The sequence below is a fragment of the Gymnoscopelus braueri genome (genome assembly GCF_963280865.1).
Source record: "Gymnoscopelus braueri genome assembly, chromosome: 1".
Lineage (NCBI taxonomy): Eukaryota > Metazoa > Chordata > Actinopteri > Myctophiformes > Myctophidae > Gymnoscopelus > Gymnoscopelus braueri.
This window is the reverse complement of record NC_137603.1, coordinates 62,187,059-62,204,930: the sequence shown is the minus strand read 5'-3', so window position 1 is coordinate 62,204,930 and position 17,872 is coordinate 62,187,059. Positions and strand designations below refer to the sequence as shown.

Here is a 17,872-nt window from a genome sequence, read left to right as displayed (position 1 = left end):
AAAAAAAAGAAATCAAGACCCAACTTTTTTGGATTTCCAGGGAACTCTTAGTAGAAAAGGTTACAATCTATATACTAAGTGAATATAAATTCAGACAACCCACCCATCAATCGTGACTAGAGATGTACCGATACAAATTTTTCCTTCCCGATACCCATAACTTGCGTATCGGTCGATACCGAGTACCGTTCCGATACCACAGCAGGTCTGCAACTCTGAGAGTTACAGGTCTGTAACTCTGAGAGTAACAGGTCTGTAACTCTGAGAGTTACAGGTCTGTAACTCTGAGAGTTACAGGTCTGTAACTCTGAGAGTAACAAGTATGTAACTCTGAGAGTTACAAGTTTGTAACTCTGAGAGTTACAAGTTTGTAACTGAGAGTTACAGGTCTGTAACTATTAGAGTTACAGGTCTGTAACTCTTAGAGTTACAGGTCTGTAACAAACATGTCTGTACATTTCCGTTCCATTTGTACACTCTCAGAGTTATGGAGCTTTTACGATACTGGTATCGGTATAACTCTAATCGGGACATAAATTGAGATTTAAAATCTGACCGAAAGAAGCAACCATCAGAAATGATGATGTTCTCTCCTGGATAATGGTGTGGTTGTGCTTCTCCTCCTGTACCAACCTGCTGCCTTTGGTCTCTGCATCACTGAGAGACTTCTTCAGGTTTTCCACCTCCTGGTTTGAGGAGCTTAGAGAATTCTTCAGGTTTTCCACCTCCTGGTTTGAGGAGCTTAGCGACTTCTTCAGCTTTTCCACCTCCTGGTTTGAGGAACTGAGGGACTTCTTCAGGTTGTCCATCTCCTGGGTTGAGGAGCGAGACTGCTGCTCCAGTTTAGAACCAAGATGCTTCAGTTCCTCAGCCTGAGATTCACATTTAGCTGGAGAACAAATGGAACACAAAGCAATCAGCTGAAACGCCTGTATGTGACCACCAAACTGACCATCAGTAGTACTATTATTACTAGCACTAAGCCTACTACTTAGGGATGCCACCGATTATTCGAATATTCGTTACAGTCTCCATAATCGAAAATGATTTTTAAAATTCGATTTTAATTATATATTTTTTTTATTATTAATTTTTTTTTTTTTTTACTTTTGTATGCCTTAGTTTCAATCAAAATATATGCTAATACTAATAATAGTAATATTATAGTCTTAATAATTGTAAATGGCCACAGTTTGTTTTACTGTAAAGTGGAGGAAGCCAGCTGCGCTGTCTGTGTCACTGTCTGTGCAGACTCAGAGTGCTGCTGCAGCCACACACTCAGGGCCGGATTGGCCGTCGGAAGGACCGGGACTATTCCCGGTGGCCTGCCTCCTAGTGGCCTGCCTGACCTGATGAAAAAAAAAGGGGGGGGGGTGGCGCCGTCGAATAATCGAATAATATTCGCCAGGGCTGTCGAATATTCGAATTGGCTCAAGGTCAGATTGTGGCATCCCTACTACTACTGCGACTAGAGCGACACCTACTACTACTATTAGTAATAGAACTGCAACTAGTAACTACTATGAACTCTATTGCAAGGGTTCCCAAACTTTTCAGACCGCAACCCCCCAAAATAATCATATTTGAACTGGGGACCCCCCACCCTGACAAGCACTTGGAATTGTAGGCATTTCATTTAGTTTGACTCGGTTCCACAGATAAATATTGTGAAAATAGCCGATCTACAAGCTCACAACGCCTCACACTGCGAGGCATTGTGAGTTAGTAGATCAGCTACTTTCACAAAGTTTGCCTCTTTCTTACGTAATATTTGACAATTTGCCCAATTTGGTATTAAAAAGGTCTTAAAAGTCCTTAAATTGTAACTTTAGAAATGTGCAGATACCCTGTATACACTTATACTGTATGTTGGTTTGTTTACTGTTGAGTGGGAAAACAATGTTGCACAGTTAGCTAATCATCTGGGGACCCCAAATAATTTGGGGACCCCCCAGTACGGGAACCACTGCTCTTACGTCTGAGATCGTCTAGTAGGGCCTGGGTGCGCTTGAGGCTCTGCTCGGAGGTCTTCTTTTCGTCCTCCAGGCGAGACAGCTGTCTGCTGCTCTGGTCCAACTGAACACTCACACCGTTCTTCTCCTTCTGCAGCTCCTGAAGACAGAGAGAGAGAGAGAGATGAACACATGAACCACCATCACCCTAGCCTGAGGCTACGAGCTCAATCCATGGTCTTGAAGGGCGGACCCAAACACAGCCGCCTGGATTTGTGCGTGGCTTCCTATTGCTTCACCAATCTATGTCCCCGCCTCCCCTCCCCTCCCCCCCTCGGCCTGTGCACGGAGCACGCTGACGTCACCAAATTTAGAGCGACGCCCCTCTGCACTCTGATTGGTTAGGAGATAACAAGGTCCAAGACCATGGTTCCTGCATCGCTCCCCCAGGCTTTTTTTCTTTTGTAACAAAAAAAAAAGCCTGGGTTTCCGAGGCTACCATCACCCTGGCATCCCTGTTTTTGGCAAAAAATGTCTGAAGATCTTTGACATTCTTTTAAAAAGAAATAGCCGATTTAAAGCTCACAAGCCATGACATTTCTTTTATCATTGCTATAGACCATTGGTTCTCAAAGTGGGGTCCGGGGACCCCCAGGGACCCCCAGGTCCCCTAACGGGTCCATTTGGTTCCATTTGTGCACTCTCAATTGAATTAACATTGATTTTACAATATGAATTGGGGTCCCAGAGATAGAAATGACATTAAAGGGGGTCCGTAGCCCTAATGCATGTCAAACTGGGGGTCCTTAAATTACAATGATTGAGAATCACTGCTTTAACTCTTGAGAGCGTAAAATGAAACCAAATGGACCCGTAAGGGTCCATTTGGTTTCATTTTACGCTCTCAAGAGTTAAAGATCTATAAGGGTCCATTTGGTTTCATTTTACGCTCTCAAGAGTTAGAGATCCATAAGGGTCCATTTGGTTACCAACTCTCCATCATTTAGCTGGGGACCACCTGGAACCCCCTCAAGGACCACTGGTGGTCCCCGGACCACTGGTTAAGAACCACTGCTATAGACTACTAGTGTATTAGTTCAGCAACAGGGGTCTCCCCATGTCTCCGGCTCTTTAGTGAACAATACATTTTCATGTCGGCGTACCAATTTCATCCAATCAGCAGACAGAACCCCATGTATCAGTTTAAATGTTATAGTGTTCTGGTTCTAATGTTGTCTGCTCTTTTTGTGTTTGTTCGTTCCATCACGTCCAATTTCACTTGTATTGTTCTTTTCTCCTAATTGTATGAAATTGGCATCCTGACTTGAAAATTGTTGCATTGTTTACTGAAGAGCAGGAGAGATGGGAAGAACCCTGATACTGAACAAACACTATTTAACACTTATTAAAAAGAAAACATCACTCACACCACCCAGACCTGAGGCAGATTCTACAAAAGTCATCAACAGTTTTCTGAAAAACCTTTGTTCTATAATATCAGTGGTTCTCAAAACATTTTCATGTCAAGGGCCCCCAAAATAATATGTATAATATGACCTCCCCAAGAAGCAAAGATTTGAGTTACAAATGTTCGCTTTAAAAACAAAAAATATATATATATATATATATATATTCAAAGATTTGCACAGATTTTCACGATCTTTCAAAAATAGCAGATCTACAAGGCTCGTAGTGCAGCACTCTGTGCCGCGCTACGAGTTTGTAGATCTGCTATGTTTGAATAGCCAAAGAAATGTAAAATTACACAGATGCTTTCCCGGATTGAATGGGCTAAAAGGACTGTTTAAACTGCTCCAGTCCCTGGTTGTTGTTGATGAACCTTACCTCCATCTTGTGCCGGAGGTCCTGCTCTCTGGCCTGGCCCGCCTGAACACTCTGCTCGGCCCTCAGCACCTTCTGCCTGTGCTCCTCCAACTCCCTGTCCGACTGAGACTTCTGGACGGACATCTAGGGACACAATGGACGGACGGTAGGAGGAAACCGGGGAGCGGAGGAGAGGAAACAAGAAGACGAGAGGAGGAGAAAACGGACAGAGGAGGAGAGGTAAAGAGGAAAGGAGAGAAAAAAGTAGCTTTGGATTTATTAACCCATTAAGACCTGGAACGCATCTGTGTCACTTTTTGATTTGAGCTAAAAAGCATTATTTTACACTTTGGCTATTCAAAAGTAGCAGATCTACAAGTTCGTAGCGCGGCACCGAGTGCCACGCTACGAACTTGTAGATCTGCTATTTATGAAAAATCATGAAAATGTGTGCACATCTTTGAATATGTGTTCTTTTAAAGCGAACATTTTTAACTCAAATCTTTGCTTCTGGGGGTCCCTGGAACAACATATTTTGAGATGGGGGGTCGGCGGCCAAATACATATAATTTTGGGGGTCCTTGACATGAAAAAGATTGAGCACCACTGATATAGAAACATACGTTTTTCAGAATTCTGTTGTGATTTAGAAGACATTTTGTAGAATCGGCTTCAGGTCTTAATGGTTAAAAACAGATACAGATCTCCGATGGCTCTCTAATGAAAATAATAGACAATCAAAAGCTCTATCATCGTAAACAACAGCTCCTGCACGCTTCAGCAACCATATCCATGACGACTCACTGAATAATACTGTGTTAAAAACTGTTCTGGCTCAAGTTTATTGGCATTCTTTAGAAATAATGGCTGCTTAGGACCGGTGCAGCAGAGCCTCTTACCTTCTCCAGATCGGCCTGCAGTCGACTGGACTCGTTCTTGGCCTGTTGGAGCTCCTGGCCCAGTTTCGTTCTGGTCTGGTTGGACTGCTGGTCCAGAGCCTGCTGGGTGCTCTGCAGTTGGGCCAGCTCCTATACACGAGAAGAAAAAATAAAACACGTTTTGAGCTTGTAGATCGGCTATTTTTGGCGAACGTTCCTCCCCAGAATAGGGATGCTGGGGGTTCAAGGGGTTAACAAAAGTACCATTTTAAGTTTTTAAGTATATTTTGATTGTCGTGATAATATCGTTAATCGCAAAAAACATTTGCCACAAAAATGACATGTAATTTACATATCGTCCCATCCCTAATTGTATCTATCAAAGAGTTGTTTAATTTTATTTGTTTGCTTATAAGTTACATGTTCTCAAATTGAAACTTTTAATCAAATCTAGTTTTTCAAATTGATTTCAAGATTCTTTCTTTCTTTTCTCTTTTACAAAATGCGTAAAAACGGGTAATATCTAGGGCAGTGGTTCTTTATATTAACGGGTAATATCTAGGGCAGTGGTTCTTTATATTAACGGGTAATATCTAGGGCAGTGTTCCTCCAAGTGGGGTCCAGGGGGTCCCCAGCAAAAGCAGTTAATATAGCATCACAATGAATCATTTAACCACTTTATCCATTCATACAGTACGTTGGCTATTCAAAAATATCAGATCTACAAGCTTGTAGATCTGTTTTTTTTTGTTGTTGACATAAATCTTCTCTTCTGGGGGGTCCCTGGCACAAAACATTTTGTGATGGGGGTCCACAGCGAAATACATATCAATTTGGGGGTCCTTGAAATGAAAAAGTTTGAGAACCACTGATATAGGGCTCATGTATGGGGATCTAGCAGAGTGTCATTGTTTAGTGCAGTGGTTCTCAAACTTTTTCATGTCAAGGACCCCCAAATTGACACTTATTAGCCCGCGGACCCCCATTTTAAAAAGTAATGCCAGGGACCCCCATAAGAGAAGATCTTTACGTCTCTAGCAGTGATTCTCAACCATTTTCATTTCAAGGACCCCCAGTTTGACATGGATTAGGCTACGGACCCCCATTTAATGGCATTTCTATCTCTGGGATTCCAATTTATATTGTAAAACCAATGTTAATTTAACTCTGAGAGTGTACGAATTTGGTTCCATTTGTACACTCTCTGAGTTACAGACCCATAAGGATCCATTTAGTTCCTAACTATCTATCAATTAGATAGGGGGACCCCCTGGAACTCCCTCAAGGACCCCTGGGGGTCCCCAGACCCCACTTTGAGAACCACTGCTCTATCTATAACAGGGGGTCTTCGATGTTTTTCAGCCCATGGACCCCTTAGCTGAGAGATGAAACAGGGACCCCCCGCTACATATTGTATAAAATTGTAGATAGATAGATTCACTTGTGAAGCCATCATGGTGGATTCATGTTAATGCATGTTAGTGCTTTAGTAAACTTCACCTTTCACTCTGTACTCTGTCTGCTCTTTGGTTCCTGCACACTGCTCAGTGCTGGAACCATAGTAAGACTGACACTGACACACACACACACACACACACACACACACACACACACACACACACACACACACACACACACACACACACACACACACACACACACACACACACACACACACACACACACACACACACACACACACACACACACACACACACACACACACACACACACACACACACACACACACACACACACACACACACACACACACACACACACTAGAGTTACAGACCCTTAAGGGTCAATTTGGTTCCTAACTATCCATCATTTAGCTGGGGACCCCCTGGAACTCCCTCAAGGACCCCTGGGGGTCCCCGGAACCCACTTTGAGAACCAATGGTTTAGCGTAGTGGTAGAGACAGAGTGTCCTGCTGTCTTACCTTCTGGCTGTCTCTCTCCTGGTCTTTCACTTTCTGCTCCAGAGCTCTCTTGCAGCTCTCAGCGTTGTGTCGCTGGCAGCTCATCTCCTCCGTCACTTGTTTTAGCTTCTGCTCTGCCGAGGAACACTGAAAACCACCACAACACAACATTTATTTAAACTCAACCTGAGCTGCTCAAAACTATTTTTTTATTTTTAGAATAAGCCCCACACGGCCGCGCTTTTCCTATATGCCTCTTAAGCCGTTGTGCACCAGTAGAAACTACGGCTCTTTGTGTGGCTTATTGTTTTATCAAATTGCCTTCAAATTAAAAAAGGTTGAGAACCAGTTGAATAGCAGAGGCGTACCCATGGATTAAAGCTATATAAAAAAATTAAAAAACTGAAAAATGGTGTATGGCCAAGTCCTCCCCCCACCATACCCCCCCCCTAACACACACACTAGAACTGTTTCCTAAACAATGAACACAATATGTAAAATGATTATGTATTATTAATAGGGGTGTGCCAATTTCACGATACACGATATTGGGCTCACTATATCGATACGATTTTTTTTTTAACACACACCTGCCCTCGGCAGTGCTCTAAACTGAAAGTGACTGGAGTGTCTAATTTCTCTCCAAAAGCCCTTGGTAAGCTCACATTTCATATCACACACACACCATACAGTAAGAACTCCTCTAACTTTCACTAGCCCCAAAAAAAATCATTTAAAAAAAAAAAGAAAAAAGGGATTTTTAAAAAATATTGCGCCACAGTATGACGTCACGACGATACATATCGTCACACAACTAATATCAATATTGTTCCTGCTGTTCTACATACAAGGTGAAAACAAATCACAGATTGAGGCTTTAACCTTTGCTTTTATGAAATATCCCAGACCATTAAAGTTTTATGGAAAATGCTTCTAAACATATTGCCAATTTGACCACTTCAAATGCTCTAATCTTTCAAAATAAATAATCGAAAATAGCCTATCTACAAGCTCTCGACGCATTGAGAGCTTGTAGATCGGCTATCTTCGCTGCGCAACAAGCTGCCATAGAAGACATGGCTTCTATAGAATCCAAATAAGTGAAATCAGTGGTGGCGACTGAGAACTTTGAACCCGTGCGTACCTTGGCTTCGGTCTTCTGCAGTTTGTCAGTGAGCTGGCTGACCTCCTGTCGGGTCTTGTTGAGGTCCCGGTCCCGGTCGGACAGCTCTCTGCGGCTCTGGTCCAGTTGAGACTGCAGGTCCAGCAGCTTGTTGGCCTGGCCGCGGAGCTCCTTCTCCTGACTGGACAGGCTGCTCTCCAGCTCTGAGACACGGCCTCGCAGCTCTGACAGGAACACGAACACACAAACACACACTTGTATTACTATACGTTGTGAGGACAACAACATCTTAGGACGGCGACTTTTACTAACGCCATTTTTTTTTTTTTGCCATGAGGCCGATTCTGAAAATGACCTCTAAATCAGTAGTTCTCAAACTTTTTTCGTGCCAAGGAGACCCAAAATTATGTGCGTTTGGCCACGGACCCCCATCTGAAAATGTTTTGTGCCAGGGACCCCCAGAAGAGAAGATTTGTGTTAAAGAATTCAAAATTATTAAAATGTTTCACTTCCAAGATTTTTCTAAATCTTGAAAGTACATCTGCTCTGTATTTTTGAGAACCACTGTTCTAAACCACTGTTCTAAACCACCGTTCTAAAGCACCGTTCTAAAGCACCGTTCTAAACCACCGTTCTAGTAAACCCCAAGAGTTTTCTGAAAAAACACATGCTGTTATAATAGCTAAAGCCTAAAATGACACAGATGCTTTCACGGTTTTAATGGGTTAACCCTCACTGCCAATCACGTAGATCTACGCGAACCTATTTAAAGCCGCCACGTGCCAATCGCGTAGATCTACGTGAACTGAAAAAAAATAAAAAAAAATATATATATATATATAAATATTATTTTTTTTCCAATTTGACCCAAAGACCAAGGAGATATGATTGTTCAAAGATCTAGACTCCTATCCACTTCCTTGTTAACTTAAAAATTCTGTATCTCGGCTCCTGAGTACTTTATTTTTTTAAATGAAAAACTCTGGCACTGGCTAAAAAAATATGAAAATACCTCTGGCAGTTAATAGCCGAAAAATAGCAGATCTACAAGCTTGTAGATCTGCTATTTTCTGTGCATTGCCCCCTGTTGACTGAACAAACAAACACTCTATACAGTAGCTATGTTTACTAGGGGTGGAAATTAAAATCAATTCATAGATTAATCACAATGCTGACATGGACGATATATTTATTATTATTTATTTATTTTTCTTCATATCGCTAATTGCACAGAACAGCAGACATGTTTTGGTTGGTTATCAGAATATTGAGAAGCCTTGTTATAAGTCAGTATTATTTTACAAAAAAAAGGACCTCTTTATTTTCTTGTTGGTTTTCTGCAATTGTTGATGTTGCCAAATATATCCTTCCAGTTGACAGTGACACATCTCTTCCATTTGTTTGTATTATCAATAAAAGATAATGGAAGTAAATTAATCGCAATGCATCGCGAATCACAATAATCGGAATATAATCGAATCGAAGCCCTCTGAATCGGAAAGTCAGGTACACAGCGATTCCCGCCCCTAATGATTACTATCACAAACCATAAAAAATATCACTTAGACAACCTATAATTCAGACAGAGGGAGTCATTAGCTCATTAAACTCACCTTGATTCAGAGATCTGAGTTGATCCATCTGGTGGGCGGAGCCGCCTCCCGGGCTCTGTCTCACCACAGAGGAGCTGATTCGCTGGCCATGTTTGATTGGCGTCTCCTCGTGGGCGCTCCAGAGGGAGGATCCCTGGCCCCGCCTCTTCGTGGGCGTTTCCATGGTGGCGGCCCCTGATTGGGACTGGCGGCTCTGGGCGTCGCCCTGCTGTTGCCATGAAAATATGGAGGATCCGGCTTGTTGCCGGGCAGCGATGTCCCTGTGACTCACACTGACCGAAGACTGATTCAACAGCTAGGAGAGACGGACCAATAAGTTAAGAGTTATAGATCCACGGTTCACAGGGCTGATTTGAACAACTTTCACCTACAAATCGTTGGCAGAAACCTCTTATCTCCATATTTTTACCTATTATGTTTTTTCGTAAATTAACGCCCTACTTGATCATACTAGATCGTCACACAAAAGCATCAAAAGTAGCAGATCTACAAGCTCGACACGCGGCGAGAAGCGACGCGTTTTGAGCTTTGTAGATCTGCTACTTTTGATGCCTTTAAATTTGAATCTTGAAAAGTAACAAAACTGACAAAAACTGACAGAGACAATATGTATGGTTGATGCTTAGGTTCAAAGGACTACGGCTGATTAATCAGTCAGACAATTTTATCAGCAGATTTTTTCTTTTACAAAACAATACAGACAAATATGCGTAAGTGTAATCTAGAAATCAATCTATTTGTGTGTTTTCTGTTTACTAATAATGATTAAATTCCCAGTGAAGTTGACTGTTAAACTTTAAGGCCACTGATGTAATGTTTACGCCGACTCACTTTGACCTGCAGGACTTTGAGTTCAGTCTCCAGTCTCTTCCTCTCCTCCACTTCCTGGTTGTATTTGTCCTGAAGCTCCTCCATTCTGCTGTCTGACACGCAAACAAATACACAAGCCACACGTTACACAAACAACACAGGGAGGTATAGGTACCAGGTAGGTCATACATGGGCAACTGGCGGCCCGGGGGCCACATGCGGCCCCCACTTTCACTTAATGCGGCCCACAGGTTAATATCAGAATACTGATATAATATTGATTTCAGCTGTTACAATTCCAAACATGCAAACATGACCCGCTTTAATTACTTCAGTCTATATTAGTAGCTTAATGACTAGTATAAATTCTGTTGTCTTTTTTATGTCCAATGTATTTGTATTAAGTTCATAAAGTTAACATAAGTAAATGCATTTGAAATTAAATAAAAATTTTACTTTTCAGGATTCCAATTCAAAAATAGCTAAAAAATAGCTCAAAACGCGTCGCACTGCGACGCGTTTTGAGCTTGTAGATCGGCTATTTTTGCTACTTTTGTGTGACATAGAATGGCCCGAAAGTATACGCAATGTGGCCCTCTGGAGTGAGTGTGGAAATATAGTGGCCCTCTCCATCATCAAAGTTGCATCACCCCTGAGGTAGGTAGACCACAGGGTTCAGTGAGTGTTAAATACCGTGCTGCTGTCTGTGCGGTGGGGGGGCTGCGGGCGTGGGGAAGCTCTTCTGTGGCGTGCTGTAGGGCTGCAGCTCAGAGGATGCAGAGGGCTGTGTGCGATCCAACTCATTCTTGTTCCTGAGGAGGGAAGGAGACGGACACACACCGTCAACAAACAGCAGAAGCTCTGTGTCGCCACGGGAAAACACAAGGGCATCATTTTACTTTTTTTTATGACATCGGTACCGGCAATTATGCAACCTGATTTTTGACCACTTTCAACTAGGTCAGGGGTTCCCAAAGTTGGGGTCGCGGGACACTGACGGTGGGGTCGCGACAATACAATCTAAAAAATTATTACAAATAGTACATTTTACCATGTTAATACATTACAAATGTACACCTAACGTGCAAGTTTATGTGCATATTCTGCATAAATTACCTCCAGGGTTAGGTGGGGTCGCGAGTCAATGGCCGCATTATTTTGGGGTCGTGGGCTGAAAAGTTTGGGAACCCATGAATGTCCCTAATTTGGGCATTTCATTACATGTGAACGGATTCCAAAGTTTAAAAAAAGATTGCGGTGAGCTTGTGAATCGGATATCTTTGAATCGAGCTAAATAAAATAAAATAAAGTTCTGTTTATGTTTATTATTATAATAATAATAATAATAACACTACATACGATTTATATAGTGCTTTTCTAGGTACTCAAAGTCGCTTTACAGAAGCAGGATAAAAACAACTTTGTTGGGAAGAACTAGTTAAAAAAGGTTAAAAACTTAGAACGGTACACAAAAGGGGGGAGGGGGGTTTATGTGGTGAATGCGAGTCTGAAAAGGTGGGTTTTGAGTCTGGTTTTAAATGTGGTGAGGGTGGGGGGGGGCAGCACTGATGTGAGCTGGGAGTGAGTTCCATAGTGAGGGGGCAGCCGCCGGGAAGGCCCTGTCACCCCAGGTTCACTTGTTTGCCTTGTTTATTATATATATCAGGGCTCCACTTCTTCCAACTCACTTCTTCAGCTCCTGTTCAAGACGTTCCACCGTCCTCTTGCAGGTGTTTAGCTGTCCGTCCAGGTAAAAGACCTGGGATCAGGAGACAAAACGCTTCAGTCAAAACGTCACGGTCAGTCAACATCAAAGTCAACAAATCTGATCTGTGTCTAGGGCTGTCATGATTACAAATGGTAAGTCGATTGATTGTCACAAATAATTGCGATTTATAATTGAATTGTGTTTTTTTTCAATGCCAAAAACACAATTCAATTATAAATCGCAATTATTTGAACATTGGAACATTATGAATACAAACGTAATTTCTGTTTGCCTTTTAGGCTTCATAATAAAAGCATGCACAGGACAGGTCAGATCTGACAAATGACTTAAAGATACAAAGAAATGACTGACGTATTTAACCCTTTAAGGCCGGGAAGGGAACGCATGTGTGTCATTTTAAGATGTCTTTGGATTTAAAAAGAAGCTGATTTACAAGCTCATAGCGCGGCACCGAGTGCCGCGCTATGAGCTTGTAGATCTGCTATTGTTAGAAAATCCAGAAAATGTGTGCAAATCTTTTATATACATTTTTAACTCAAATCTTTGCTTCTGGGGGTTCCTGGAACAAAATATGTTTAGATGGGAGGGGGTCGGTGCCGCGCTATGAGCTTGTATATCTGCTATTTTTATATAGCCAAAGAAATCTTAAAATGACACAGATGCGTTCCCGGTCTTAAAGGGTTAACAATAATGTTAAAATAGTGGAAATAGCTGACTTTGTGACGTATGAACGTGTTTGTATGAACATTTTTCAACATGATGACGATTATCTCAAATAATTTCAGATTCTGCAATTATGTAATAATTGTCACAGGCCTATCCGAGGGCTTCCGGTGAACTCTGACCTGCTGCTCCTTGACCCCCAGCTCGTGGACGACCTTCTGGCGAGCTTTCTCCAGCGAGTCACATGACTCCACCAGCGACTGGTTCTCTCTCTTCAGGGACGACGCCTCGCTGCGCTCGCTGTCCACCTGGAGAGGATGTGAGAATGGTAGGAGAGATTAAAAAAGAACAACAGCGACCAAACTAACGTGCTTGTTCTCTAAGCCCAGAGTTAAAATATGGACACACTCGACATCAGCGCAAATGATTGGTGTTGTTGTTGTTGTTAGGCACCGGTGTGACCAGAGCTACTCAATCGGCAAGAGAGAGATCGGTAGAGGTGTGTGATACATGGATTAAAGTAAAAAATACAAATTAAAGGAGAATTCCAGTCATTTTAGATGTTTGCTTTGATGTGTCGCTAATCACTCACCAACATACAAAGGGCCGTTGATTTTTTCCAGAGAAGCCCTGAGATGCACTGAATGTCCCTTATGAGCTGCCATTCATGCAGAACGACATGGAGCTGGTTGCTTGTTTCTCTCACAGAATCTGGCAACACCGAGGACTAGCTTCACGTCGTTCTGCATGAACGGCAGCTCATAATAGTCCATGAGCCAGAGCCCCAAAATTGAGCAATGATTATCGAAAGAGTGGGCAAAACCAAACCTATATTAAATTGTTCATAGGGTCAATACGAGTAAATAAATATATGATAACCTCTCCACAGGAGTAGCTTTTTCATGGTTATCACACATTTTGTTATTTTCCCCATACGTACATGACAGGTGAAAAAATGACAAAATTTAAAAAAGAGTTATCATAATGAAACTTCCTGAGTTGATTACTTACATGAAGACAATGATTTATCGTATTACACGTTTTCTGAAATTGTATATTTAGATATGCAAATTGGGCATTAGGAATATGCCCGAATTTGCATAACTTTCCAGAATCAACATTGGACAAAGCCAGAGTCAACATACTTATTTCATTTTGATAAGATGTTGGAGTCAAAGGTTTTTAACGAGGGAATATTCAATATCTGGCTCAATTTTGGGGCTCTGGCTCATGGACTAAATGCCTAATTTGCATATTTAAATATACAATTTCAGAAAACTTGTAATACGATAAATCATTGTCTTCATGTAAGTAATCAACTCAGGAAGTTTCATTATGGTAACTCTTTTTTAAATGTTGTCATTTTTTCACCTGTCATGTACGTATGGGGAAAATAACAAAATGTGTGATAACCATGAAAAAGCTGCTCCTGTGGAAAGGTCATCATATATTTATTTACTCGTATTGACCCTATGAACAATTTAATATAGGTATGGTTTTGCCCACTCTTTCGATAATGAAATCTTGTCTGGCTCATGGACTATAAGGGACATTCAGTGCATGTTTGAGTGTCGGTACACTGCATAATGAGGATTAGTGGGAAAAAAACGAACTTTGGAGCTGCTAAAATAGGCGATTTTTGTTTATCCGCATTACTCCATTATGCCAGTGGAAGGGGTCTCCACAATGGACAACAGGGGCTTCAACAGCCCTTTGTATCTTGGTGAGTGATTAGCGACACATCAAAGCAAACATCTAAAATGACTGCAATTCTCCTTTAAGTCCTAATCTGCGATTTGTGAAAACAGCGTGAAAGGAGCCCCCCCCACACACACTAGCGCTGTGTTTCATAAACAAGCAAAGTATGTGAAATAATTATGTTTTGTCACGATTATGAGATTCTACATGATGACGATTAATTGTCACTCAAATAATTGCGATTAACAATGATTGTGTTTTTGTCGTTGAAAATAACATTTCTGTTTGGCCTTTACTAGGCTTTGAAGTTGCACATGGCAGATATGACACACCTAGATATAGGCCTACAAAGAAATGACTGACATATGTAATGACTTACTTAATACTTTAACAAAAACATTAATAGTTGAAATAGCCGATCTACAAGCTCACACCACGTGGCAATGAGCTTGTAGATAGGCTATTTTTACTAGTTTTGAAAATATATGAAAAATGTTAAGCATGGAAACGATTATGACAATTTTGACTAAATAATTGCAATCGTCTCATAATTTGATTGCGATTAGAGACGAGTATGTAATAATTGTGACAGGCCAAGAGACACACTGTCATACTACAGAGTGCAAATCTGGGCTTAACCCATTAAGACCTGGAACGCATCTGTGTCATTTTTACATTTGAGCTAAAAAGCATTTTTATTTTACACTTTGGCTATTAAAAAATAGCAGATCTACAAGCTCATAGCGCGACACCGAGTGCCGCGCTATGAGCTTGTAGATCTGCTATTTTAGGAAAATCGTGAAAATTTGTGCAAATCTATGAAAATAATATTTTTAAAGCGAACATTTGTAACTCAAATCTTTGCTTCTGGGGGGTCCCTGGAACAAAATATTTTGATTTGGGGTCCGCGGCCAAATGCATATAATTTTGGGGGTCCTTGACATGAAAAAAGTTTGAGAACCACTGATTATAGCAAAACAAACTTGTAGATCTGCTATTTTTGAATAGCCAAAAAAATCTTAAAATGACACACGGATGCTTTCCCGGTCTTAATGAGCTTAAAATCCCCATCCCCCCTAACCTTCTGTTTCTGCTTCTGCAGGGCAGCCTCCAGCGCGTCCAGCTGGAACTGCTTCTGGGTCCTCTCCCTCTTCAGCTTGTCCAGCTGGCCTTCGATCTCCTGGATCTTCAGCAGGGTTTTGGCTGGAAGGCCATCCTTCCACTCCTCCACCGCCCAGCTCATCGTGACCTAATATACCTAGAAGTACCTGTGTGGACCACAGCAAGCACAGAGGAAGAAGGGACCATTATTACAAATGTGGATTCCCCTGACACCATCCATTAAAAGATGTAACTCACTGGTTTCTTTCACAAACTGGCCTGAAAAATCAGGAGACCACAAGGGGAGGTGAACGCAATTTCCCATAGAAAGGCCTACTCTGTGTGGAGTTTGCATTTTCTCCCTGTGTCTCATATGGTAGTTAATACCCTCACAAAAACAGTTTAGTAATCCTGGTCGCTATAACGCCTCCCCATGACAGCCGGGGCGCCCGATGGAGGGGAAGGGAACTGGTTGGAATAACGTGTTCCTTCCACGCGCTACGTCCCCCCTGTCAGGTGACAAGAAGGTCAGTTGGCTCTCATGAATTGAAGGAGGCATGAGCTTGGCCTTGGGCTCCCTAGGCTGGTGGGGGGAGTGTAGCGCCCAGGATCACTTAGCAAATTGGCAACGGGTGAAAAAAGGGTTACAAAATCATGGGATAAAGGACTTTTTTTGTGTTATCCTTTTAGCCTTAATGTCTGACTGTACCACGTGCCGTTTTCATTTTTTACTAATAAAGTATTCAATCAATCAATCAGACCATCTTGAGGCAGTGTTGTCTAAATCAGTGATCATCAACTATTCCCTGGAAATATTTGAATCTTTATTTTTGCAAAATAAGACTAATAGTTAACAGAAATACTAGCTCAAATATAGACAAGTACACCACGCACGCACGCGCACACACACACACACACACACACACACACACACACACACACACACACACACACACACACACACACACACACACACACACACACACACACACACACACACACACACACACACACACACACACACACACACACACACACACACACGCTTATGCCTACTTTTTTTTAAACTTACTACTAAAATAGTTCAATTTGCCGAGTTACTACGTTGAGTCGTCGACACATTGTGAGCTTGTAGATTGGCTATTTGAACTACTTTTTGCATAGGTCCTAGATATATTGCCTAGATCTGTGTGTGTGTGTGTACACATTGCACAACACTTATGACAATACAAGTGAATGTGGGATGTTGCTGCTACAGATGTTGTGTGTATCGAATATAAAACAACAACTGCAATCATTATTATTCCACTGCATCAGTGGTGTAAAGTAACTAAGTACATTTACTCAGTCACGTGCTGTACACAAGCACAATTTTGAGGTATTTGTACTTGAGTATTTCCAATTTCCAATACTTTCTACTCCACTACATCTGAGAGGCAAATATTATACTTTTACTCCACTACAATGATTTGAAAACTTTAGTTACTAGTTACTTTGTAGATTTGAATTATTACAAAACAAACATTAACCACTTCTTCAGCCCTATTTAAACTTTGGCTATTTGAAAATAGCAGATCTACAAGCTCACAACGCATCGATGGGACGTGTTATAGATCTGCTATTTTTAAATGATTTCAATAAACACAAGGTATCATAATATATGCATAAATTGTACTTTAAGTATAGGTTTTCAGAAAGGTTCAATAATTACCACACCACGCAAAATGTGTTAATATAGCACAATAATGTTTACCTTTTATACTTGGGCTATTCCAAAAATAGCAGATCCACAAGCTCATAGCGCGGCACCGAGTTTGAACAATCTTGAAGATTTGTGCATATACTTGAATATATGTATTTTTTAAAGCGAACATTTTTAACTCAAATCTTTGGTTCTGGGGGGTCCCTGGCACAAAACATTTTCAGATGGGGGTCCACGGCCAAATGTACATCAATTTAGGGGTCCTTGGCATGAAAAAGGTTGAAAACCACTGAACTAGAGAGATCTTTTTTCTCTATCCTGGACAAAAAAAAGTGAAATAAGACAAAAACTAAAATATTAACGATAAAATGTATAATCGTATTTCTGGACCGGTAATAACAGAGAAGGTAAACTTTAACTGTATATAGTATAGTCATAATGTACTTACTTTGGGCGCGTGCTTCCTTTATCTCTGCTTTACTGACTGACTGCAGTTGAAAAAATTCAAATCCACCCAAACAAATGGGCAGCCAGGCAGCTTCAAGCCCATTGGCTGGGGTCTCGTCACGTGTGTCCCGACGACGTTGCTGGTTGGATATAACCTCGCGTCACCAGACCAGAGCCGTATAAGAGAGTTATGACACTAGTGTTGACTCCCATTGTAAGAATGGAAGAATGGAATGCGGAAGTGCTTTGTGTATCTCAATGAGATAGTTCCAATGTTTGGAACTATAGCCCATCGCAGCCTCTCTTCTAGGGCGCGTTCGAAAATTACGCACCGGAGCCATAGAGTTAAAAATAAGACCGGAGCACACTCGCCTATTAGTTTGTATTGGCAAGTGCGCTCAGTGCTGTAT

The 17,872-nt window shown here is 41.5% G+C and overlaps 1 protein-coding gene across 2 annotated transcripts in view; it reads right to left on the bottom strand.

The window, feature by feature from the left end:
* Positions 1-17,490, bottom strand: part of LOC308094402 (uncharacterized protein) — a 53,518-nt gene extending 36,028 nt beyond the window's left edge. For both annotated transcript variants that reach the window (XM_080441042.1, XM_080441041.1), the window contains exons 1-13: positions 17,464-17,490; positions 15,294-15,480; positions 12,697-12,822; positions 11,811-11,881; positions 10,816-10,934; positions 10,144-10,235; positions 9,313-9,607; positions 7,721-7,923; positions 6,598-6,723; positions 4,676-4,804; positions 3,798-3,920; positions 1,977-2,112; positions 634-889 (exon numbers count right to left, since the gene is read on the bottom strand). In XM_080441042.1, coding sequence (XP_080297168.1) covers positions 634-889; positions 1,977-2,112; positions 3,798-3,920; positions 4,676-4,804; positions 6,598-6,723; positions 7,721-7,923; positions 9,313-9,607; positions 10,144-10,235; positions 10,816-10,934; positions 11,811-11,881; positions 12,697-12,822; positions 15,294-15,455 — 1,838 coding nt within the window. In that variant the 5' untranslated portion in view covers positions 15,456-15,480; positions 17,464-17,490. The remainder of the gene's footprint in view (positions 1-633; positions 890-1,976; positions 2,113-3,797; positions 3,921-4,675; positions 4,805-6,597; positions 6,724-7,720; positions 7,924-9,312; positions 9,608-10,143; positions 10,236-10,815; positions 10,935-11,810; positions 11,882-12,696; positions 12,823-15,293; positions 15,481-17,463) is intronic.
* Positions 17,491-17,872: the final 382 nt, after the last annotated feature.